The sequence below is a fragment of the Xyrauchen texanus genome, chromosome 10 (assembly GCF_025860055.1).
Source record: "Xyrauchen texanus isolate HMW12.3.18 chromosome 10, RBS_HiC_50CHRs, whole genome shotgun sequence".
Lineage (NCBI taxonomy): Eukaryota > Metazoa > Chordata > Actinopteri > Cypriniformes > Catostomidae > Xyrauchen > Xyrauchen texanus.
Genome location: NC_068285.1, coordinates 30,329,140 through 30,356,492, shown reverse-complemented (window position 1 = coordinate 30,356,492; position 27,353 = coordinate 30,329,140). Strand labels below are relative to the sequence as shown.

Here is a 27,353-nt window from a genome sequence, read left to right as displayed (position 1 = left end):
CACTCTCTGAATTTCCTGAATGCATTTGACATCCATACCTAGAATGAAGAACACACTGAGTGATGCAAGCAAACAATAGGGAGGTCCAAGATGTACACCGGCAGTGGATAATAGTCTTGCAACCTATCTGCATTAATATATGCATATTCATTTTCTGTCTTACATAGGTAGTAGACTCCAAGATCAAATAACAGAACTGAGTGATGTACCAAAACAACAAAGTGCACCTGTTTCTCATCAGTAAGTATCAGGGAAATGTTCCCAAAGACCAATGTGTCACCAGTGTGCTTTAAAACAACAACAAGGCCTTTAGTGTACTTGGTCCCTTTATAAGTCACTGCTGAAAACTCTGAGGTTTTGTGTTTATCAATATCAGCTGTCTTTAGTAACATCTGTATATCCCTGTTGTTTGACTGTTCATCAATTTAATTTGCTTCATCTGCAACCTGAATGGGAGGTGGGAATAACTGACCACAACCTAGGTATGACTGAAGAAGCTGGTATCTTTCTGCCAGTGTTTTACTTAAGTTTTCTGGCACACTCCTTGAAATAGCAGTGCTTGCTCTCAAACCTCAGTGTTCACAAGCGTATCAGTGGCCCAAATTTAAGGATAAGGTTGGGATAATGCAATAAGTAGTGATGCTTTGGTTTGAGAGGGTGGTCAGGAAACATGCTGTTCCGTAAATACACATATTCCTCAAAACTTTCAGATATGCAAACTCATTCTGATTAATTTCCTTTAGTTTAAGGCACAACTGCCAAACCTAACTTTCAATAGGATGTTTGATCCATCTACCAACATAAATGGGTAATAGTCGTAAGAGACTCCAATTCTGTGTGGCTGAACCACTGAGCTTTTTCGTTTTTTCCTTAATCTCACATGGTTTGTTGTGTGAGTCACTACCAAGAAGTTTTGTCTGTGAGATGGCCTAATTTATCTGGTCATAGGTGAAATGTTTTTCAACTTTTACCAAATGTTCCACATAGATGGCCAAATTATTTGCAACTACTCTGTGGAGCGGAGGGGGGTGGGGCAGGGCTAGAATGTTGCACGCCAGGTCCCCAATCGGCCTGATATGGTGCGCGTTCGAGAGGGAGAGAATTACGGGCATGTCCGTCATGTGTGTGTTTATGTTTGTGCTTTTGGTTTAAGTTTTAATTCAATTATTATTTATATTGACAAGCCAGTTCTCGCCTCCTCCTTGCCCATCGTAACCCCCTTACATTGGTGCCAAAACCCAGGAAGGAGGAGGGATGTTTCTTTTTGCCAGAACTAAGGGGGTTTGTAACCTCAAAGGCATCCAGGTACAACATAACTGACACAGAAGATGATGATCCCTGTAAAATGGTATTTCGTTTGAAGTTTTTGCAATCATTAACATCATTTAAAACCATATCACTGTGCTCATGGAGTTTAGAATGTGCATACTGGTCTTTTACAGTGGACTGCCTAAACAAGGCAGCAAGTGTATCCTTTATAGGCACATACTGACAAAAGCATTCCTTACCATTGGTATGTGTTCCTAGATACATCTGAGCAGGTGCAACATAATCAAAATTTTCTTTGAAATATTTTTTCTTGGTTCTGTCTGATCTCAAGACACCTTCATTGTAAATAGTTAAAAGATCCTCTTGTTCAAGTTCCTAAACTATTTTCTGTATTTCATGCGCAGTAATGTTGAGCCCTGTCAGTTTCTCCTCTAATTTTTTAAGCACTTGCTTCATTCCAATGATATGGACCTCCTGAAATTCCTCAACAATGCACTGTAGTGTTGTGGCTGGCAAAAGCAGTTTGGCCTGTAGTTTTAAATAAAACAATGCCATATTATTTAGGGTGACCATACGTCCTCTTTTTCCCAGACATGTCCTCTTTTTCGGACGGAATCAGACTTGTGGCAGACTTGCGGTAACATACGAATCGTTTAATCTGCTTGGGAAAACAATTTCAGAGTCAGTCTTACCAGGTAACATAATAAATTCATCAATTCCAATTAGACAGTAATTAGTCAAATTTAGACATTTTATCAAAACATAAGAAATTAAAATTGCAATTACCTGATATAAACTACACACAGTAAACTTTGTGGGATTGTCTGACCACAGAGAACCATGAACAATGTGTCACATCTTACGACTCTGAAATTGTTTTCCCAAGCAGATTAAACGATTCGTATGTTACTGCAAGTCTGCGTCAGATTAGTGACAACTAATATTTGGCATCAATTCAAGTGTACTTGGTTTGCAAAGACAAAAAGGGAATTTCCGTTGAATTTTGACCAATCTAAATTCGGGTGTGTCTTACCTCTGTTTTAATTGATTTTTCTCCAGATAAGTGTACGCAGGAAACCAGGCATGGCCAATCCAAAGCTATTACAAGAGAAGTTTTGTTGGTCAATTTACATCTGTAATAGTGGCCTCTACTGAAGAAAACATTAAGTTAAATTCAAGTATATGCAATTCCATGGGGCTATACAGAAGTATCTTTGACTGTGTAAATGTGAATGTGACCAATCTTAGGTATATAGCAATTACCTCTGTTTGATGAACGAAACTTGATGAGCTTGTGATCGTGAGACCCGCATAAAAGAGAAAAACATGCGAGAACCTCAAAGCGACATAGTTTCCTAATCTGAATGGGTAAAATATAATTAAAGAGTTAAAAAGAATAATCAAACATTCGCCCACTTTTAATGATGCTCAGATATCATTAAAACCTTTTTCATTTATGGTACATATATAATACATAAGAGAAAATGTATTTCATTTAATCTTGTTGTGTTGCGTAAAAGGAAAGACAGTAATGCGCAGAGACCTTCACCCTTATTATTGGAGACCGCCATTGGACCGATAAACGGGTTTACGGTTCCTAATCTGATTCTGTACCTTAAGTCATAGCCTGTCAAAAATTAGACTAAAAGCCGTTACAGTAAATACAGTAATATACCTCAAATTAAAAAATTGCTGTAAATGCTGTAAATGGCTGTAAATGGTGTTTGACGTCACAGAAAATTCCCATGATTCAGTTGGAATTACTGTTATATACAGTAAAGAGAATTTGCAGTATAATACTGGGTGATATATAGTAAATAACTGTACAAATTATAGGCTTAGTGCTGAGTGTGCACCAGAAATACTCCTGGATGCCAAAGAATTACAAAAAGTTTCAAAAACAGTCACAAGTGGGCTCACTATACATTTGAATCTGGCACAAGATGTATTTAACTGACACAATCTGGACACAAGTAGGAGGTGCAGAAAAAACAAACAAACCAACTACCATATCTCAAAAATAGCAGTCCAGACAGAGCCTTTTGACATGACTATATGCAGTCTTTCACCAGCAGGCAAAGTGTTTTATAAATTATTATTTCACTCCGTTCATTGAGTGCAATGCGCAGTAGGAGAAACAGTTTCCTTAGCATTTTAGAGTATTGACCTCTGGCCTGGTGCTGAGTTGATTGTACTGGGTTTTCAACACCTTAGAGGATCTGCATTACATATGCATTAGTAGATTTTCCAACCAGAGGCCACACATGAAATGTCTATTCGTATCGCACAGCATACTCTCACATGATTATCTAACACCCTGGGTCTTCCAGAGCCCCCTCAAAAGAAAACACAAGCTAATCCTGCGAGTTCCCCAATGAAAATCAACTTAGAGGGGAAAAGCATGCAAAATAGCACCCAGGCTTTCATTGAATCACTATTAATTCTGTGGGTGGTCAATAGGAGAATGTTTTTGCTGTTATAGGATGCAATTTAGTGCAAATCCAAGTGTCCTCTACAACCAGAGGCTGACTGGCCATCGGGAGAATCTTTTCCCGGTGGGCCAGCTGCAAAATGGGATACATATTCATCCACCATCCCCCTGGAAGGACTGGATAGGGGTGCCACGAAATCTCTGCTCAGTTTAATATTTCTCAATTTGTTACCTACATGCTGTTTGATTTTAGCTGGCTATGTATAAATGCTCACATGCAAATGTCTGCGCATGCTCTATAGAGCGTTCGTGCCTCGTGCTGAATTTAGCTACGTGCATGAACATTTATTGACACGATATTAATGTAAACAAAGCCATTTATATAATAAGAGAGGGTAAACCAACAGGAAACAATATGCACCGTCTTGACATTAATGTGAACACAGCTGTTAATGTTTTATGTGATGCAGATTGGACAAACATCTTGTATCTCAAAATATTTGATCCATGCAATTTGTAAATGCTTCCTAATAGACCTTAACATTAAAAAAACAACAATATTGACAAGAAAGGAGGAAAAGAACACCTTTAAGCCCAATACATTTCAATGACAGTTCTTCTTTTCAGTCACACTCTGACTGTATGGGATATGTATTTACGTATATCTAATAATCACACAGTAAATAATTTAAGGAGTTCAATTTTTTATTATATTACTTTGTTCCCTGTCTGTCACTCATTCAAAGTTGTGTCGATGTAGTGACACTAGGGGTTCGCTCTTGAGAGCCCCAATCACCTTTGCTTTATTCAGAAAAGGCCAATGAAAATTGGCGAGTGGAATTTGCATGCTGCTCTCCACCCCGGATTTATGTTTATAAAAGGAGATGGCATGCACCACTCATTCAGACTTGATCTTTGGAGGGACAAAAGACGTTATCACCAATTGAAAATGTCCAGAAATGCTGAAGTTGGGCACTTGTCATTCAGAGCACATATCCTTTTTGGTGCTGTAGGGCTCCACGTCTAACATCAGTCTGGGTAGACAGTGGCTGATTCAGCATTCCTCCATCGTGTCTTGGGCCTCCGAAGACGTCCTATGCTAGGGTTCGCAGTGCTTCCCGGAATGTCTAACTCTACCTCGTCGACAAAGTCCTCCACCTGCTACAACTTCATCCAGAACTATCATTCAGATGTATCATGCATGTGTTTTTGCTTTGACAGAGTCCTGGCTGGATGAGTTTGTCCCGGATACCAAGGTTAGCCTGGATGGTTTTGAGATATTTCAGGCAGACAGAACCAGTAACTCGGGGAAAGAGCGGGGAGGTGGGGTGTGTATGTACATCAACTTGCGTTGGTGTACTAACATCAAAGTACACGGCAGGATTTGTAATCCGGACCTGGAGCTGCTCACCCTGTCCGCCCGTGCCTTTTATCTCCCGAGGGAGTTCTCGGCTGTTGTGCTTAGCTGTGTGTATGTTCCACCAAGCGCCAATGTCAAGGCAGTGGCTGAGCAGATAGCGTATAATACACAGGATATGCTCAGCAAGTATCCGGAATGCTCCAGTTCTACTACTTGGTGACTTTAACAGCTGTCGGCTTGATTTCTCATTGCCAGCCTTCAACCAATATGTAGATGTACCAACAAGATTTAATAAAACTATAGATTTGTGTTACAGTAATATCCCGGAAGCCTATAAAGATAGAGCTCTCCCACCACTAGGATTAGCGGATCATAATGTTATCCATTTACTTCCGGTTTACAAACAACAGCTGAAACAATGCAGGCCGGTAATACACAGCGTCCCTCAATGGTCAGAGGATGCTATTGCATGCCTTCAAGGCTGCTTTGCCTGTACAAACTGGGAAGTCTTCGAGGGAGAGCTAGATGAGCAGACTTCAGTTATTACCGATTACATTCAATTATGTATGGATTCCTTGATACCGGTAAAGAATATCAGAACATACCCAAATTCAAAACCATGGATCAACTCATCGAATAAAATATCTTCTCCACAAGAGAAAATTTGCCTTTATGCAGAAGGACTTTGCTGGTCTCAAAAAAATAAATCAGGACATCAAAAATGAAATCTTTAAGGCTAAAAAGATGTATAAAAACAAATTGGAGAAGGATTTTGCAAATATGAACACAGAACAGGCTTTTCAGCGAGTCAGGTCTCTTACTGGACAAGCTGTTTATGCCTGTTTTAATACCTCTGATTGTGATATCCTTTTGGACTCTTTGCCTTCTCATGAGTTGGATTATGAGTCCCTTCTAACAAACAGGATGTCAATTTCCAGCTTATTAGGTGTAAACCGAATAAGGCTCCTGGGCCAGACGGAATTCCAGGTCGGGTCTGGAAAAACTGCACCCAGGAATTAACCCCTATTCTTCATTCTCTTTTCCTTCGATCTCTTTAAACTTCAACAATACCAGTCATATGGAAAACATCAGTTATTATTCCTGTTCTAAAAAAAATTTTTAACAGAGCTGAATCACTACAGGCTGGTCTCGTTAACCTCTATCATAATGAAATGATTTGAGAAAATGGTTCAAAACATTGTGCTTCCTTATGTCTCTCTATTTATGGATAGACTCCAATTTGCATAGTTGCATAGTACAGTAAATTCATGGACATCTTCAGTGCGACCAAAGCAGCATAACTCCCACCTCATCATCCATGGGATTGTGCGATAGACCTGCTGCCTGGGGCTCCATTTCCACAAGGACGAGTTTATACCCTCTCACTGCCCGAACAGTATGCAATGGTGGAGAACATCAAGGAAGCTCTTGAGCAAGGATATGATCACCCTTCCATTTCACCCTGTGCATCCAGTTTCTTCTTCGTCGCAAAGAAGGATTGAGGCCTGAGACCCTGTATCAATTACCGTGCCCTCAACCAAGTGACTGTGAAGTTTCGGTTCCCTCTTCCCCAGCTTCGATGAGCCAACATCTACACCAAACAGGACATTTGCAGTACATACAATCTGATCAGTATCCATTAGGGAGATGAATGGAAGACTACGTTTGTGACCCCTACAAGCCACTATGAATATCTGGTGATGTTGTGTGGATTGGCCAACACCACTTCCGTCTTCCGAGGGTTTATGAATGAGAACTTCTATGACTGCATCAGTATCTCATCATCTACATCGACAATAGCCTCATTTACTCCAAATCCCCCGGTGAGCATGTACGGCACGTACACTTAGTCCTCCAGTGTCTCCAAGAACACCATCTTTATCTGAAAGCTGAAAAGTGTTCCTTGCATCTTCTGTCAGTTCAGTATTTAGGCTACTGCATTGGACCCCAGAGGGGGTTCAAATGGACCAGGGGAAGGTCGAAGCACTTTCTTGGATTTGCCAACTTTTACCGTCAATTCATCTGGAAATCCAGCTCCATCACCACTCCACTCCATCTAAGAATCCAAAAAAATTACCCTGGTCACACAAAGTCGCCTATGCCTTCCAAACCCTCAAACTGGCCTTCACTTCCGCTCCGATACTTCACCATCCAAACCTAGAACTCCCCTTCGTTGGGGATGTCGATGCCTCCACCACTGGCGTCGGAGCGGTGTTATCTCAATGCTAGGCCTTGTGCTACCTTCTCCCGCAAGCTATCATCTACGGAACGAAACTAAGACATCGGCAATCGAAATCTTCTTGCCATCAAGTTGGCTCTGGAAGAGTGGCACCATTGGCGCAAGCACCCTCTCCAGGTAGTAACGGATCACCGTAATCTCCCGGAGGCAAAGATGTTGAATCCTCGACATTCAAGATGGCCACTACTCTTCACCCGCTTCTGCTTCTCGTTAACCTACCTCCCAGGGTCCAGAAATGTCAAAGTTGACATCAGCTCTATCACATTTACACTCTCCAGAACCTGATACCACCATTCCAGATCCCATACTGGCTCCTTCAATCTTTGTAAGCCCCATACAGTGGGCCCTGGATGATGAAATCGTTCAAGCCTTCCCTTCTCGAGGCCACTCACTCCTCTCTAAGATCTGGCCATCCCAGCATTGCACAGAACCACTCACTCCTCTGCAACTTGTGGCCTCAGATGTCCAGATATGCTCGACAGTTTGTACAAGCCTACCCTGACTGTGCTATCTCAAACTCCCAGACATCTTCCAACCTGAAAGCTTCTTCTCCTGCCTGTTTCTCAAAGACACTGGTCTCACCTTGGAGTGGACTTCATCACCGACCTGACTTATTCTGAGGGGTTTACCTGTGTCCTTGTGGTAGTAGACCATTTAAACAAGGCTTTCCATTTTGTACCACTGAAGGGCTTACCAACTGCCTTCGAAAGGCGGAGGCCCTTTTCCATCATGTCTACCCTGACTGTGCTATCTCAAATTCCCCGACATCTTCCTGCCAGAAAGCTTCTTCTCCTGCCTGTTTCTCAAAGACCCTGGTCTCAACTTGGAGTGGACTTCATCACCGACCTGACTTCTTCTGAGGGGTTTACCTGTGTCCTTGTGGTAGTAGACCATTTTAACAAGGCTTGCCATTTGGTACCACTGCAGGGCTTACCAACTGCCTTCGAAACGGCAGAGGCCCTTTTTCATCATGTGTTCAGGAACTTCGTACTCCCTGAGGACATAATATCAGACCGAGGACCTCAGTTCATCTCAAAGGTATGGAGAGCTTTATTTTCACTCCTGGGTGTGTCGGTTAGTCTCTTCTGGTTATCACCCACAGATGAACGGGCACATGGAATGGAAGATCCAGGAGATCGGCTGCTTCCTCTGGACCTACTCTCATCACCACCAGAATCACTGGAGCCGCACAGAACTCTCTCCGCCAGCAGACCACCAGCCTCACTCCATTCCAATGCGTACTCTTCTTCCAATCTCCACTATTCCCCTGGTCAGCAGAACCTTCCTGATTCCCGGCGGTAGGTCATTGGTCCAAGATGAGTGTGAGGGTCTGGAATGTGGCACATGTCCACCTGCAGCAGGCCGTAATAGGAAAAAGAGCCAGGCTGACTCTCAGATCATCCACCATATCAGCCCATACAGAAGGACTGGCTCTCTACTAGGGACATCAGGCTTCGTCTTCCATGTAGAAAGCTAAGTCCTCCATTTTATTGGCCCTTTTCCTATTTTAGAACAAGTTAATCCTGTCACATATCGTCTCCAGTTACCATTGCACTGCAGAATTGCACCTATCTTTCACGTATCTTTACTAAAACCCTACCATCCTCCACTGTTTCCCTCTCACACAGAGCCCTCATCACAGAGGTGATGAAGCCCCTCTGCCACCCCTGGAGGATGATCTGGTGTATTCCGTGTGGGGAATCCTGGACTCCCGGGGCCAGATGGGTCGTCTTGAGTACCTGGTCGACTGGGAGGGGTACAGCCCAGAAGAAAGGTCTTGGGTGGCTTGAGATGACATCCTGGACCCTCGCTGCTTTCCACCTTCCATGTGGATCACCCAGACCACCCAGCTCTGCATCCACGGCGTTGGGGGCATTGCTCCTCAGAAGTGGCCCGTGGTGGGTACTGTTATGCCTCCTTTGGGCTCTTCATCTCCCTCAGTGTTACGCTCATCTTCATCTGACTTCTAATTGACCACACCTGCACTCAATCAGCTCCCTCATTAAGAGCTGCTTAAATAACACACCTTCACTCCAGTTCACCAGATCAAGTCTCACAAAGGGCTCTTGTCTGCGCTGCTCTCATGCAGTGTTTATTTACTCAGTGTTGTGCTAAACCTGTAGCTTCTCCTATTTGTTTGTTTATTGTGTATCTTTCTGTAACTTACCTGTTTACTCACCAGTGTTATTTCATCTGTATTTGATCTCACCATGCTAATCCTTTGTGTCACATTAAATGCTCTTGCACCTGGTTTCAACCAACTACAGCTTGTGTGGCTTGAATTCCTAATAGTAAAGCAGTTGAGGATTACTCAAAATAATTCTTGTTTGAGATGTGCTGCAATGTGTTCTCTTTAATATTGAAGTATTTGTATGTAAAGTTTTTGTACATTTGGATAGACTCAAGTCTTATTATCCAGAACAATCAACAGATTAACAGCACCTAAAACATAAACATTTCTACTTATGAACAATTGAGACCTAAAATGTTTGCGAATCCTCTGACAACTAGTCCAAAGCGAAATCAATAGAACATTTGCAAGGATAATGCTTCAGATGAGTGAGTTCAATACTCCAGAAACCATTTGGTGAGAGAAAACAGGTATTTCGGCCTTCTTCAGGGCAGATCATTGTTCTCTCCTTATCACTATAAAAGGTAAAGTAAATTGTGCTCTCTATGTGTGGCTGAATTTAATTCTCATCAAACATCAACAAGTTGATTTTGTCATGTACAGTTACATTGCTGTATGTTTCATTTACTAGTGTGTGTGTGTGTGTGTGTGTGTGTGTGTGTGTGTGTGTGTGTGTGTGCGTGAGCATGTATTTATCACTTTGTGGGGACCAAATGTCCCCATAAGGATAGTAAAACCTGAAATGTTTGACCTTGTGGGGACATTTTGTCGGTCCCCATGAGGAAAACAGCTTATAAATCATACTAAATTATGTTTTTTGAAAATGTAAAAATGCAGAACGTTTTCTGTGAGGGTTAGGTTTAGGGGTTGTGTTAGGTTTAGGGGATAGAATATAAAGTTTGTACAGTATAAAAACCATTATGTCTATGGAAAGTCCCCATAAAACATGGAAACACAACATGCGTGTGTGTGTGTGTGTGTGTGTGTGTGTGGGTCACAATTGGTCCGACTAGTCTTTGGAATTTATTTAGAAGAAATTACTGTTAATTCATCTCATGTATTATAAATACAATAAATTCAGTTTCATAAATTTTATATTTTGCCTTTTTAATTAAAAGTCTTATTTTACAGAAAATGGGAAAATACAAATGGACATGGTCACTTTTTAATTGAGTTTAATTATTTAGGGCTGGTTATTAAACTCAATTAAAATACTTTGAATGTTCATTATTGAATGTGGCTGAACAGCAGGATTAAAGGTGGTTTAATCAATGCCACATTAGTTTGCAGCAAACTCACACACTAGACTGGCAAAAATTAATCAGCAGAAACATTTTGAAATAAAAGATAGAGACATGCATTACGTGGTACTGTGGAAATATGAATGGAATTCTCTTCCATTTATCATTGTTTGAAAAGGTCAAACCAATATGAAATCTGTTAATTACTCTCAATTTTATAGCTCACATGAATGGTAATGATCTTTATTTATTTTGCCTCAATTCATATCACTGCCAATGATTAATTAAACTGAGCGAACATAACAGGGTTTCCCCAATTGCACTTCAAAGACACTTTAAAAAAAATATATAATCTACTATTACCTGCAATTTATATTTTACTTATAAATAATTTAGTCACAATTAATAGCTACTTTTGAATGGAGGTCAATGGAAAAAAAAATGTGGTCCAGATGGTGTAGTTATAGCCATTTCCAGCAGTGTCTAACTGGGCCAGACAAATATTATTTAGGTTAGTATACTTTTATGCCTCCCCATGTTGAAAAGTCTTTGGGTCTGTGGATAAAAAGTGTAATAGATGAAGATGTTGGTGCATGTTTGCTGATGTGTCTTCTGTCATTTTTACAGCTGGAGAACTATATTCAGGAGAATGTGCAATCAGAGATGGAACGCAGTGTCATTCACACCCAGACCGCCACTATGCTGGAGATAGGAACCAATCTTCTAAGCCAATCAGCAGAGAACACACGCAAACTGTCAGATGTGGAGACACAGGTGAGTCTAATCAAGCAAGACTGACAGCATCTAGAGCAGGGGTGGGTATCTATTTTGGTAAAGGGGCCACATCAGGCTTTAAGAAGTGCTTAGGGGGCCAAATGTTATTTTTTTTAGATACAATGTTCTTCATTGATTTGGTTTTTGTACCTTTTAAGTCCAGAAATAGTTTGACTGTCAATTCTCTGAAGTGTATATGTGACTAATGGGACTATTCTGCAATTGCCTAAAGTTTCGTATTGTTCTATATAGGTAGATACTTTTCTATCAGGCATAAAAAACTATAAATTGTATATTTTACCATCTCTACTTCCCTGTTAATTTATTATTACATTTAACACACTCTACATAAGGGTTCTGCTTTAATAAAAAAAAGAAAGAACTTTTACTGTTTATCACAAAGCGGGCGAGTTTACCTATTTTATTATCAAAACATTACCCATTAACAGGCCATAAAGGGGCATCATATGGGTCTCGTCAGTGGTTTGACTTTCCATTCAGCACACATCTGAATATAACAGGCTGCATGACTATGATAAATGATTACTGCAAGAGTTAGATTAACATACAGGTGCGAGGGGACTTCAACATTTCTAAATTGTACAAATAAAAAATACATATACATATACTGTACATATATCTCTCTCTCTTGCTTTTGCATGCATGTCAGTGATTACCCCTCCACGTGTCAATGATGCAGAGATCTACTTTTATATTTAATTTCATCACTGAGAAGGTTTTCCTGTGAACTTAGTAGCACCAAACATCACAAGCAGCCTCAAGAATGTACACAGAGTGGCTGTATAAAGGCCATTTCACATGGGACGTGGCAAGCACGATTATCTTGATCATTTTCAATGAGAGGCACACAGAAAGTGCCAAATTGCAGGCAGTTTTGCCAGTTGCATGAAGGTGACGTGCAAGCGGTGCTCGAGCACCCAATATCTTGCCTTTTTCACGTGCACAGCTCTTCGTGACAGCCGCTGTGAGAGGAAAAATATTTGATCTTCTTTTGAGTGGCAGCGATAGCCGTGTCGGCTTTAAACAATCATCAAACAGATTATTAACAACCAATCATAGAACATTTCCCTGAGCTCATATCAGAGTGCTGAAAACATGGAGGAGAAGATCATTTTAAATGTAATGGAATTTCATGAGTTGTATGGCACGTCAAAAATCTCATACAGAGATATAAATAAAAAACACAGAGCATGGGAGATTGTGAGAGCACGAGTTGGTTTGCCAGGTAAAAATACATGAATGTGAAAAATGTCATCGTTAACCATGTGTGACTTCATGCTAGTCATAAATAATTTCCCAATATTTACTTAATTCCCATGAAAATATACATAAAAATTATTGTGCGTGGTTGAATGATGTGCATAGTGAAAATATGCATCTGGTCCAGGCAGGTTAGACAGACACAAGTCAATAATAATCACAAATGCTAAATATTTGTCTACTTTAACAGCTGAACATGATTTATTTACTGATTAACTGACTGATTACTGATCTGATTTAACTACTATATGAACTATATAAACAGTTAAAGAAACAAATTTAGCCTAGTTTAAAATCGGTTTTGTCCAGTTGTATTTTAGTTTATTCAATAGAGTGTTGCCAGGGTAAATATAACTAGCAAAATTAAAAACAAATGTGTCCTTGTTGATTGTAATTATGGTAACATACGCCCCTGAAACCGCGACGAGCACCGCCTTCCACAAAGCGTTTCCTCTAATAGAGAAAGTGGCAGCCGCGCAGTTATTCCACCGCTTGCCGCGTCCTGTGTGAAATGGCCTTAACACTTTTCCTTGACCAGAATATTGCACTAGAGATCGAAGTTTGTTCAAAGGGGAAAACGAGATCTAGAAAGAGTGCACTCACATTCATGATTGCCAGATTGCACAAAATAACATTAGGCAGAATATTTCCAATTTGATTATGTATAAATCTTAAATTTGTGGTGTTGAGTATCTTATCTGGCAACCCTGAGCATGTTAAACATTTGTGGAGACGCATTAGGTCCCAATGCAAGATAACTGAACTATCCAATGAGAGAATTTTATTTTTAGGATAAATGAGCCGTGGGACACCAGGGGTGGGTTTATGATTTCTAGGGCCCCAAGCAACCGACCAACCCGGGGCCCCATTTTGAAAATTCTTGCTTAAAAATGTAAAAAATATAAAACATAAAAAGTATTTTATATCCTAATTTTAAATTCATCCTATCAGCCATATATATAAAACATATAAACATTGATAAAAAAAGAAATGTTTACCTATGTTTTTACAAAAAAATATATATTTTTAAATAAACAGCGTGTGCAAAACCTACTATTCCACTCACAAACATTTTGCAATTAGATTGTTCTTTAATATTATTTTAAACCAACATTTTATTTATTGTTGTCCAGTTTGTCATTATAGTATGATACAGTATTATATTATTACTTTAAGGATTTGTTATATACAATAGTAATTATATTTGCTAGTATTTAACAGTATTTAATTTAATAGTATTTAATCTTATTTACTTTCACCTAGAGCTCATATTTTGACACTCCAGTGTATTGTTTACAATGTTGCAAAAGGCTTTATTTTATGTAGGCATAGTAGGCAACATTTGTAGCAGTAATAGTAAACATTCAAGGCACGGTACCCCCTCAACACACTAGAGCAGAAGAGTAACATATGAAAGGAAGTCACGAGGGCTGGACCTAGGTGCAGCGAAACAGTTCTTAAATAAAATAAACAAAGTACAAAGTAATGGTAAAACTCAGGAACAAAGGAAACATCCACGATGGGAACAGGTATACACAGGAGGTCATACACATAACAACTGACAAAGAACAAGCAAACAACAGGACATTACATACACGAAGACTAATAAGTTAATGAAACACAGGTGAGGACAATCAAGGACAGCTGACAATGATGAGGGCAGGGAATTATGGGAAATAATTCCGGGAGAAACAGATGACAGGGAAGAAACACAAGGAAAACAACATTGAATCAAGACAAGAAGGGGAAAAAAACCATTGCCATTTATCAAGTGCTGAAACTTGCAATCAAATGACAAAATTAGGCCTCAATGTATCACATTTGGCACTCAAAGCAACACTTGCCAATTTGAATAGTGTGTGTATTTTTAATTACCAGCACCTCGTAGTCTTGTTCCTTGGACGGTTTTGTATGGATTTTTAACTCTTGCTTGGCTGACTATGGATTTTGGATTTCCCTAAATAAATGCACTTGGATCCTAACCTTTTGTGTGTGTGTCGTGACAGAAAGTCCGAGAAAGTGTTTTGGTGCCTCTTTGTGTTGGTACAACAAGGCGACATTCCTTAGCCTAACGCAGGCTTCTAGTGGGTGTGTAGCTCTGCAGAAATTATTTTAGGTATGTTGGAGCAGACCCAGTGACTGTTCTGTATGCCAGCATAAGAGCCTTGAATTTGATACATGTATCAACCGGTAGTGGTGTAACATGTGCTCTCTTTGGTTCATTAAAGACCAGACGTGCTGCTGCATTCTGGATCATTTGCAGAGGTCTAATTGCACATGCAGGGAGGAATAAGATCATAATAAGATCAGAGCAATAAGAGCGTTACAGTAGTCAAGTCTTGTTATGACAAGTGACTGAATAAGCAGTTGTATGGTATGTTCAGATAAGAAGGGTCTTATCTTCCTGATTTTGAGGGGACTTATCTTCCTGATGATGAGTGTAAATCTACATGATCTTGTGGTCTTTGAGATCTGGTCCGTGAAATTTAGTTTGTTATCAATGGTTACCCCTAGATTTCTGATTTTTAAGGCGTTACTGTAGTCGAACCCAGCTGCACAGTGATGTTGTGTTCAACAGCAGGGTTGGCTGGAAAGACCAGGAGTTCGGTTTTGGCTGGATTGAGTTGCAGGTGGTGTTCCTTCATCCAGGCCAAGATATCTGCCAGGAAGGGTCCCAGTGATGTTGTGTATATAGAGAAGAGAAATGGCCCAAGCACTGATCCCTCAGGTACCCCAGTAAGTAGTTGATGTGGCTTGGATACCTCACCTCTCCAGGCTACCATGAAAGACCTACCTGAGAGATAGGAGTTAAACCAGCCAAGCACAGTTCCTGTAATGCCAGAGAGGAGAGGGTGGAGAAAGGCTGCAGAAAGGTCCAGCAGAATCAGGACGGATGATCTGGATTCAGCTTTCACCCATCTCAGAGTGCCCACTTTTGAAGCCTGACTGATTGTCATCTAGCAGTTTGTTCTGTGAGAGATAAGCAGAGATTTTATTGAAAACTGCCCTTTCAAGTATTTTTTGCCATGAATGGGATGAGAGAGACTGGTCTGTTGTGTTCTATTTGTGTGGGGTCAAGTGCAGGTTTCTTCAGCAGTGGGGTTACTCGAGCCTGCTTAAATGTAATGGGAAAAGTGCCTGTAAGTAGAGAAGTGTTGATTTTTTGTGTGAGTGTCGGTAGGATGGACGGAGAGATGGTCTGGAGAAGGTGAGAGGGAATGGAGTCAAGGGAACAGGTGGTGGGGTGGTTACAGAGGAGGAGTTTAGAGACCTCAGTGTTAGTCAGAGTAGAGAATGTAGAGACAGAAGAGTTGCATACTGGCGACAGCTGTTTGATGGGGTGTGGTGCTATGAATGTATTGCTAATGGTTGAAACCTTATTAGTAAACAATGTGGTGAAGATGTCTGCTGTCAGTGATGTGTCAGGTGGTGGGGGGGAGGGCAAAGCAGTGTGTTGAATGTTCTAAACATCCTGCGAGTGTCTGTGGTGTTGTTGATCCTGTTCTGGTAAAATGAGGTTTTCTCAGATATAACAATATTAGAAAAAGTGTCAAGCAGAGACTGATATTTACCTAGATCTGCTGGATCTCTAGATTTACGACATCTCCTCTCTGCTGCCCTAAGATCATTCCGATGTTCCTGAAGGACGTAGGAGAGCACAAGGTGAACACTCTCCACTGAACATCGATGGCTCCTCTGTGGAGATCGTCAAGAGCACCAAATTCCTTGTTGTTCACCTGGTGGAGAACCTCACCTGGTCCCTCAACACCAGGTCTATCACCAAGAAAGCCCAGCAGCATCTCTACTTTCTTCAAAGGCTGAGGAAAGCACATCTCCCACCCCCCATCCTCACTACATTCTATAGAGGGACTATTGAGAGCATCCTGAGCAGCTGGATCACTGCCTGGTTTGGGACTTGCACCGTTTTGGACCACAAAACCCTGCAGAGGATAGTGAGGACAGCTGAGAAGATCATCGGGGTCTCTCTTCCCTCCATCAAAGACATTTACAAAAAACACTGTATCCGCAAAGCAACCAGCATTGTGGACGACCCCACACACCCCTCACACAAACTCTTTACCCTCCTGCCATCTGGCAAGAGGTACCGAAGCATTCGGGCCCTCACGGCCAGACGGTGTAACAGCTTCCTCCCCCAAGCCATCAGACTCCTCAATACTCAGAGACTGGGTTGACACACACACACACACACACACACATGTGTCCTGAGTTGCACTTTAATTAGTCACTTTTTAACTGTCTGCTACCTCAATAACTGCTATGTGCAGAGAACACTATCTCATAGTATGTTATGTTTACGATTTTAGAAACTGTCATCTTTTTGCACTAATGTGTACTCTGTCGGCGCTGCACTGTCTCTCACTGTGCCTATTGTCCTGTTCATTCTTTTTGCACATGTTTGCAGGTGCACTTTATATAGGTATAGATAGGTATTTTATATAGGTATTTTATTTAGTTGTGTAGTCTCATGTGGTCCTTTGTTTGTCCTATGTTGTTTTTATGTAGCATCATTGTCCTGGAGGAACATTGTCTCGTTTCGCTGTGTACTGTACTAACTGTATATTGTTGAAACAACAATAAAAACCACTTGACTTGACTTGACTTGAGATAGCCAAGGGCTGGGTGGTGTAGTACGTGCTGGCCTAGAGGAGAGAGGACAGACTGTTGTCTAGACAGGTTGTTAAAGTAGAGTTTAGTGTGTCTGTGGCAGTGTTTACATCAAGCATGGAAAATAAATTTTGTGTGGGAAGAGAGGTAGAGACAGCAGTGGAAAGACGAGAGGGTGAAAGAGAACGGAGGTTACGGCGAAAGGAAACAAAATGTGGAGTCTGTTTGAATGTAGATGGGAGAGTCATGTTGAATTGATACATGTAACGGAGTAACAAGAATACAGTATTTGAGTTTATACAGTTAGGTAAACAGGTCCAGCTGGTTGCCCGATCTGTGAGTTGCTGCGGTCTGTAGTCTTTCCAAGTCAAATGAGGCCAGAAGAGTATTTAGTTCCGTGGCCTGGGGCTTGTCTTGGTCTATGTTGAAATCACCAAGAACTACAAGTGGCCTACCATCCTCTGGTAAAGAGGATAGTAGGACATCCAACTCTTCAAGAAAGTTTGTCAGCTGACATGGAGGGCGATAGATGATAACAACATGGTAACAATTTGTGGGTTGTGTTGTAGTGATAGCATGGAACTCAAAAGTTGTATTGTTACATAGAGATGAGTGTAGTAAAAAGGTCCAGTTGTTATGAATCAGTAAACCTGTTCCTCCACCTTAAGGGCTAAGGTGAGTGGTGCCTTGTCGGTGTCCTTACTCGGTGGACTCGCACTGGTAGACTTGCTGGTCTTTACACATTTAGGTCTTCACACAAGGAGGGCTTTAGACGAGGGCCTCCACTTCCGCTTCCATGTCAGCATTCTGATCAAAATATATACATGCTGTAAACGAGCCGTTCAGTGGGGAAAAAAAAGCTGGTCACGCCCTAATGCTACCTAGCACAACAAAGCTAGTCACGTGGTCAACTGAAACTGAGGGGCGCATGAGGTGACAAACACGGTTTCAGTATACAGCAAATACATTATGCTGAACTTTAGCAATAAATAATACTCTAAAAACAAGTGAAGCGCTGTATATAGATACTAAGAAACAACAATGGTAATTTTACACACACAATGGATAACCGACTCTAAATCTAGCAGTGCATACTCTGGGACCAGCCAAACAATATAGCATACACACACACACACACACACACACACACACACACACACACACACACACACACACACACACACACACACACACACACACAGTCTAGCGATGAATACCACTATTCAATAAAGTAAAAACAATGAAATAAACACATTTACACACAACTGCAGACTCCTGTTGATAGATCGCTTTAACTCCACATAATATATATATACTGTATATATATATATATATATATATATATATATATATATATATATATATATATACTGCACATCTGCATTCAAGCAAAGATGAAAAACTACTAATAGGAAAAATGTTCCCATGTCTTAAAATATTCCAAAAGTAAATTTCTGCTTGTCTGACACGTGCGCCTTTTTGCAGGTGCTGAACCAAACCAGTCGCCTGGAGGTCCAGCTGTTGGAACATTCTCTCACCGCTAACCGGCTGGAGAAGCAGCTCTTAGAACAGACCCAGGAGGTCTCCCACCTCAATGACAAAAACAGGTGAGCCTTTTGCCAATGTGCAGCATCTTAGTAATTTGCATGAGGTGTTTCTCACAAACAGAAATGCAAATACAAACGCCTTAGGGTGTATTTGTGTATCAAATTGCATATTTTTAAGCCTGTGTATAATTGTGGATTTTATTGTGAGCTTACAAGAGCTCACAAAATATTTGGTAGATTGAGATTTTGATACTTAAAGTGTAACTGATAGTGACCTTCACCATTCATTACTATTTTTCAAAACTGTGGTAAAAGCTGATCCATGCTGAAATGGGGAGATTCATGACTCTTAAAAGTTTAAAACACTTATTTTGGTTTGCAATGATTACATGTTAAAGGTGAAGTGTGTCAGTTCTGTGTCACTAGCATCATGGAGGCAAATTGCTAAAAATATATTTTGCACTGCTGTGTAGCTGTTTATTTCTTTCTTCAGTATTTCGATTTTTATTGTAACCGAGACGTTCCCCTTCTGTCACTCACTGGACATTGTGTCCATATAGAAAATTCTACAACAGCTGAACCGTGAACTGCAGATGCAGGTGCAAGCAACCTGCTGTGTGCGTAACAGCAGCTGCATCAGTCTGCATGTAACCTCCCCCAACATCCCACAAGACATCATGTTGTTTCCCACACCCCTGAGGCCGTCTAACGCTATTATTCGCATTGGGAAAGGGGTTCTTTTCCTTTCCTATTCTTTCAGGGGGAAAAGACCCTGCGGAGGCAATATCCTGCCTGAAGGTGAGGAACATGTGGCAATACGACACGTGGGCTCACCAGACGCACATGGAAGAGGTGCGTGGTAGGTCCTGCCTTGAAGGGGAGGAGCTCTACAAACACAGCAACCGGGGCAGAGAGAACTCTGGAAGATGCGGAAAATACCTCACAGGGGGTTTCCTGAGTAACCGGACCTGTGGAGCACCAATCACAGTACAGGGCATATTAGACCCCATAGTGGGTATGGCTGTGAATTCCTCCACCGAATTCAGAAGCCACAGGGCTAGGGAGGAAGTACATTCACAGTTCCCGGTTTGTGAACTCGCATGAGAGAAGCAGCGCACATCTTCACCTCACGGAGGGGAAAGGCTCTATAAGCAAGTTATACACCCGGCCAGCTGTTCCGTATTACCGAACTTACCTGTTCGTACCTGACAAAACACAAAACCAGCTCAACCTGGAGATTGTAAAATCTTGCAAAGGTATTCGATTTTGCCCAGCCCGCTGCTCTGCAGATGTCTGCTAGAGAGGTGCCACTTGTAGAGTGTGGTCGTATTCCCAAAGGGGCAGGCCCGGCCTGGGTCTGGTATGACAATGCGATGCCATCCACAATCCATTGGGCAAGTCGATCCAGTGGGCAGAGTGGTGGTGGTGTAGTGGGCTAAAGCACTTAACTGTTAATCAGAAGGTCGCTGGTTCGAACCACCATTGTGTCCTAGAGCAAGGCACTTAACTCCAGGTTGCTCCAGGGGAGATGTGCCTGTTATAAGTGCATTGTAAGTCACTTTGGATGAAATGTAAATGTAAAGTCTCTGTTTGAAGACAGCGTTCCCTTTCCATTGTTCGCCAAAGCAGACAAAGAGCTGCTCAGAGTGTCTAAAGCTCTGCGTGCCATTCAGGTAGATGTGCAAAGCACGCACCGGACACAGAAACATCAAGGCTGTGTCTGCCTCCTTCCAGGGCAGCGCTTGCAGGTTCACCACCTGATCCCTAAAGGGTGTCGTGGGAACCTTGGGCACATAGCCCGGCCAGGGTCTCAGGATCATGTGAGAATCTGCCAGACCGAACTCTAGGTAAATGTCGCTGACAGATAACGCTTGCAGTTCCCTAACCTTCTTGCTGTACAGCCAGCAACTATAGGCAGTTGATGTGTCAACACAGCCATGGTCCTGTCCAGGAGCCAGCAGATGCTTGCCTGTTGCACACGGCACCCCAGCCCGACTTGGAAGGGTCTGGACACCTGCTCTAGGGGGACTGCTCCCAGAAAATACATGATGTCTGTCCAAGGGAATAAGTGTCAGCAGACTGGTGTGATATCTACGTGATGTGAGCCTCTGAAAGTGTTTCAGTGGAACCACTGTCCTGCGCCTGAATGATTTCAGGCAGTTCAGTACTAACTGTGCATGCCCGAAAGATAAGTTAAGCTGGCAGTAAGGCGAGCTGGGGAACAGGAAGTCTGCAGGGATTTACCTGGCGAGACCGCACCCATTGAACTCCCCAAATCACCTCCAGCCCGGCCTCTTACCCGGAAGAAGGAAATCCACGACCGCAACGTTGCCATGGTCATATTCTCGCAATGAGAACATGAACCATCCACCAACGCTGCCTCAGTGTGATTGCGGCCCAGACACGTGAATGAGAGTGGGCATTCCAGCTCCTTTTATATCCGTATGTCTGGGGGAGTGGCATGCAAATTCCACCTTTTCTCAAAGATTGAGTTGTTTTGGGCTCTCAAGAGCGACCCCTGGTGTCACTACATCGACACAACGTCGAGTGAGTGACAGAAGGGGAAAAATAATTTTTGTGTGTTAGTGGAATTGAAGGTACCAGAATAAACATGAAATGCACATCATCGTTGTTGGCAGAGAGTCTCTCCAATTATAAAACAAGTTGTGTTGTCATCTGAGCTTGTGCAACTACTTTGGGTTGACTGTAGCGGCTGCCCTAGGCAGATGGTCTAATCTCGCTCTCGCATTAATTTGATGATGCAGCAAATTTCTAACCAGCATACACTGCATCAAGTCAGGTGCCGAACAGTCTGAGTAGCATGAAGTCGAACACAACTATTCACTGTTTTCAAACAAATTTCCCAAACACTCCACTCTTCCTCCATTGGTAAAAAAAACTGACTAACATTACAGGGATCAAATGTTAACACTTTTTAATGCATCTAATGCAACACACATCACCTTTGAGTAGATGGTTCTTTGATGTTTTCCAGGATGCATCAGGAAGCAGTGGCATTTTCAATACATGTGACGTAGCATCATTGATATAAGAGAGGTATTTTTATGTGTTCCTCTGTGTCCCAGGTGTATATTTCAAAAACTAAAAAGAAGTTTGCATTAGAAAGCAGGGATCCCTACATGCTTCACATCTGTGTATGTTTATGACCTTATATGATGTTCCATTAAATGAAGCTGCAGAACAGCAAACACCTTTGACAGAACAGCACTCTATTACAGTAAATAGGCTGTTAAGCAGAAATGAAGAAAATGTTTTCATCTTTCTCTGTTGGTCTTTGGGGAAACATAGTTCTGCAATAATGCCGCTGTCTGTTAAGCCCAATTATAATATGCAAGCTTTTTGTAGAATGTTAAACTTTCCTTCAAAAATTGGGACAACAACGTAATTTATTCACAACTGAAATATTGTGGAACAGGATTTGAGAAAAGGTACTTACAAGCTGTATCACATCTACAAATTAGAATGGCTAAAAAAACAAGTAATTTTAAAAACAATTTAGCATATTTTTAAGGCAACATGACAAGGTATGTCCAAGAGCAGAGAACCCAAGAAGGATTCAAGCTGGCATCTCTCGAACAACAAGAGATGAGATTTCGAGAGTAGCTTGTTCAATCTGGGTGGGTGGATTATTATAAAAATAATAATAATAATAATAATAAAAAGGCTGTAGATTCATTATTTGGAGTAATAAAGATCAGGCTTGTTGGGTTTATTGTCTTTATTTGGAGTTTGGTGTGATGCGAACTCGAATTTGATGGAGAAGCACAGACAACAACACCATCTGTGAATGGCAGCAGTATGCAGGTGTTTATAGCCTCTCAGTCTTACATAGTGTGTCATATGGAATCTTGTTCAAGTGTGTCATATGTGCTGTCAGAGAGATGTTCAAACAAACAAGTACTCATTAACAGACAGAGTGAAATATGTCTATATGATTTTATAATATAGTAAACAAAAATGTTGTGTCTGTATTTTGTAGGCACAATTTCTGAATCAGAGGAAATATGTATATACATGTATATTCTGTATATATTTAGAGAATTAAGCACTTACTTTGTATGAGTGTTAGCAATCATATTAAACTGCCATTTGGGCATGGCTTAAATCAAGCAGAAAGACATTTGTTTGGTGATTTAATTTATTTTCTAAAATTTTTGAGCTCATAATATACAAAGAGTAAATATGAACAAACCATCGTGTTTCTCCTCAGCTACTTGGAACAGCGCTTTGCTGCCATGGAGGCCAGACACAGCAGAGAGCTGCAGGCCATCCAACAGGAGAAACAGCAGCTGCTGGAACTACTTGAAAGACAGAGTAACCTGGTCAATGTGCTGGAGGGAGATCTGGCCAGCTCCACACGTAACAGCAACCTGCTCCAACACCAGCACGCCACACTCACAGATACAGTGCAGCAGCTATTGGCTATGGTCAGTCACAGTAATGGTTAGTGCCATTTCACATCTTTTAGTTTCTCTCTTGTTTAATTTAATTTCAAGAAACCCTAGAGAAAATGTATATGTGTGTATGTGTAACAGAGGGCTCCCCAGGGTCCCATTGCACAGGGCCTGGGACCACAGACCTTTACTCGTTCTATGCTGCCTGATCTTATTGATCTGCAGCATTAACTGTGTTATTTTTATCACATTATTAAACATTTTTAAATGATTATTCTAACTGTTAGTTAATGAATGTACTGAACAGCTGTATACATTACAATATACCGGTATTCAGTATAATGCATATAATGGTATATACAATATAATGGTAACATGTTCATATATATTATACATATTACGTGTTAATATGAATTATTACAATATAATTAACATTAACTATGTAATTACAAGCTTCCCCAAAAACACAATTACAAATTCCATAAGTACACATTGTTATTTTAATTACTCAGCTCATGCATATGTATTTAGACTGTACCATGAAGACCAAAGTAAAGTGTGACCATAAATCCTTGTTATTGTACTTATATTATTACTCAGAATATTAAGCAAATTTCTATTTCACAACCTAAAAATATTCTATGCGTTCCAGATATTTCTGCTCCTCTTGAGAAGGAGATGGTGAAGTTCAGAGACTGTGCTGAGATATTCAAATCTGGAGTTACAGAAAGTGGCGTATATTACATTCATTTTCCTAACTCTACACAAAAAACTAAGGTTAGTATTTTTAACTATTTTTAAACTATCAAAAGCGCTTTAATTTTATGTAAAGATGAAGTCTTTAATTGTAATCACTATATGTGTATATATGTGTACAAACAAACACACACATATATATGATGACGAGGAGGGCAGGGCCGGAACATAAGTATGAACGGCCGGCCCCCAATCGGGCTAATCAACCGAGGAAAGGGATAAGGCGGAGTTCTGGAGAGAGAGAGTCACATGCAGCTGCCGTGCATGTATTTGTTTGTCTTTCATTAAACATTATTTTGATGGTTCATCCGGTTCATGATCCCTAGAGTGATTGGCATCATCGATGGTACCCTTATCCCAATGGCAAGTCCTGTGGTGAATGAGCCCATGTACATTTGCAGGAAGGGCTATCCAGACTCTTTTAAGTGGGTCTATTTAGCAATTGGGTGACAGCTGGCTGCTGGGAGACAGTGCATGTCCTCTTCACCCATACCTCTTGACACCTGTGCAGCATTCAGCCACCATTAAAGAGGATAGGTTCAGTCAGGCCCATGGAAGGACAAGCTCTATAGTGGAGAGGGCTATAAGAGTGTGGAAACAATGTTTCTGCTGCATCAGCAAGTCCAGTGGTGGCCTGAAGCTGAACCGCTCCAAAAAGCTGTGCTGTTGTAGTGGTTACTGCAATTCTCAACAATATTGCAGCCAGGGAAAATGTTCAACTTCCTGAGGAGGAAGATGGGGTTTGGGCTGGTGCTGTTAATGATGAAGATGATGCTGCCAAAGATGATGATCCTCTAAACCCACATCAAGGCAGAATGCATCATGCAGGAGCAGAAGTCTGAGAACATTTATTTCAGAATACAAATTAATATATTTCTTTTTAAATACAGGTTACTCTATATTCTATTATTTCATCTGACTGACAGAACTTATGTTAATAAACATTTTGTGTAATTGTCTACCTTGGGCTATGTTTTTCCCCCTACAAACATTAATTGAAAAACTGCAGCAAAAAGAAGCATACTGTATATTTGTTTTTATAACAAAACATATTGAGAATATTCCATATTCTACAACACGACACAATAAACCCAAAACCACTTACACAGACATGTAATCTTGTACAGAAATCGTATATACTGTATGGCCATGTACATATTTGTACATTTATTGTTCATTTACTTGGGCATATTGGCTATATATAATTATACTGTAATTTGCTAAATAAAGTTTTACATGTATGAAAGTGTAATATTTTGAAATGTGATTGAATGAATTTTACACTTACATAGCACTTATCTGACACTACTCAAACCACTGCAGATGTGGTGCATACGTGTACAGTACAGATACAGAACATATTATGTTTTACATATATTTCCTTATGTGAAATTTCTCTTTGGGAATGTTATAACAAAGATGTATTATTTACAAGTGAATAGAAAACTCACCTTTTCTATGCAAAAAAGAAGCAAATCCTGTGTTCGAATGGCACAAATAATCCTTCAGAGGGCATTTGTGACGGTCAAGCTGGAAGATCCTTTCAAACAGAATTTCCAATAAAATTAACTTAAAAATGTAATTACATGATATTTGAACACCACAACTTTAAGCCTTCCTAAGCTATCAAAGTGGATGGTGAAGTCTTCGAAAGGAATAGGGCATAGGGGTGATATCTCTGAATAGCACACACCCCAGCTTTGGTGAAATCAATGACGTTGACACCACAAACTAACAAGGAACTATACTTCTAACCACAGGTGGAGAGCTGTAGTTCCAAATACACAACTTTGCGACGCAGTTTGCAAATGTTCTTTGGAACTACGGTTTCAGGAAACGCCAAATCATTGAACTATGTTGGTAACGATGGAACTTGCGACCATAATTGGCTAACGAGAGTTTTGGGAAACCCACCCCAGCCTGACATAGCACCATTGGCTCAACCAATGACATACTGTAATTTTGGAACAGGACTTTGGATCTGTTCAACCATTGGCAGATGTGGAAACTGCTTTCCTGACATTTCATTCTTGTGTTGTTTTTGAGGAGCATATTATAATCTGGAAGGACAACATGTTGCAGTAAAATGCAATTTTCAATACGATGAAAATGCCATGTGGATCAGAAAAAGAAATAATGAAAATCTAACTGTAGATATGCATGGGCATTTGTTACCAAATCATGCCCGACCAAATCCTCTCCAGATGTGTGTGTTTAGTCTGTTACTTTTACAATCAAATCAAATTTCTGGCAGGCTCTTGGGGTGATGAACATTAAAAAAATGTGGCTTAAATTGTTTTTATTATTCATTATTTTCTTGTGCATTCACTCGTTTTCCCCTCCATTTCCTGTGGGCATGGGTGCCAGGTGTTTGGCAAAGATTCTGTAGCTTCCTGCCAGGGTTTGATACAGTGAGGGGGAGAGAGGAGGTTTATGTAGAAGCACCACCCTTTCAAAATGTGCAACCCATCAGAGAAGCAAACTGGGTGGCTACAATAATTAAAAAAAAAAAAAAGGGGTCAATAATAACAACTGTCAACCAATCAAGACTAAACCAATTCACCTTGGGGGTGTGCAGACTGTCTGGTTTTATATTATTCTTAACGATTTCACACAAACCAGAAAAAAATTCAACAATATGTCTGTGAAACTATATATTCACAGTATTATGAATGAATTGTGTTTTATTTTGTAATGTTTTGGAGTGTGAACTTACTTTCATTAGTAATAAGTTAGAGGTGCGCATTTTATATATATATATATATATATATATATATATATATATATATATATATATATATATATATATATCGTTCCCCCTACCTCGGGCTTCCAGTGGTTATACCTGAACTACCCCGACCCTCCTCCCCATCTCGTACTTCTGAGTGGGAGAACTTCCCAGGTAGTAGCCTGCCTAGCTCATTCCCACATGGTGACATGATATCATTGACGTGATGTGCAAATGAGCGATAGAAAACTGATTGCACAAATGTCACCATTCCAAATATTTTTTGTGCGGCCGCCCCATGCCGCCTATACCTAAATCCACTTGTGCCTGTTATTCATAAAGTTCTACTCATTTCCTGACTCTTGCATGTTCGTTTATTCAATAAATAGCTTTTAGCTATCAATGACTGTAACGTTTGGAAAACGTTGACCATTGAAGTTAACATATTTGAATATTAGCATGGTATCAGTTTGGGATAGGTTTTTGCTGCTAGAGAAAACACCAATGTATTTTTAGTTATGTTTTTCTGCATCTCCAAGTAAAACAGTGATTAAC

The 27,353-nt window shown here is 40.7% G+C and overlaps 1 protein-coding gene across 3 annotated transcripts in view; it reads left to right on the top strand.

The window, feature by feature from the left end:
* The window catches only part of LOC127650570 (angiopoietin-2-like), a 64,985-nt gene that overhangs the window by 15,497 nt on the left and 22,135 nt on the right, over positions 1 to 27,353 (top strand). The window contains exons 2-7 of one of the 3 annotated variants that reach the window (XM_052136070.1): positions 168 to 240; positions 8,402 to 9,197; positions 11,299 to 11,445; positions 18,838 to 18,959; positions 23,131 to 23,363; positions 23,967 to 24,091. In XM_052136070.1, the coding sequence (XP_051992030.1) occupies positions 9,126 to 9,197; positions 11,299 to 11,445; positions 18,838 to 18,959; positions 23,131 to 23,363; positions 23,967 to 24,091 (699 nt within the window). In that variant the 5' untranslated portion in view covers positions 168 to 240; positions 8,402 to 9,125. The remainder of the gene's footprint in view (positions 1 to 167; positions 241 to 8,401; positions 9,198 to 11,298; positions 11,446 to 18,837; positions 18,960 to 23,130; positions 23,364 to 23,966; positions 24,092 to 27,353) is intronic. The other 2 variants (XM_052136071.1, XM_052136069.1) reach the window with 2 other exon arrangements.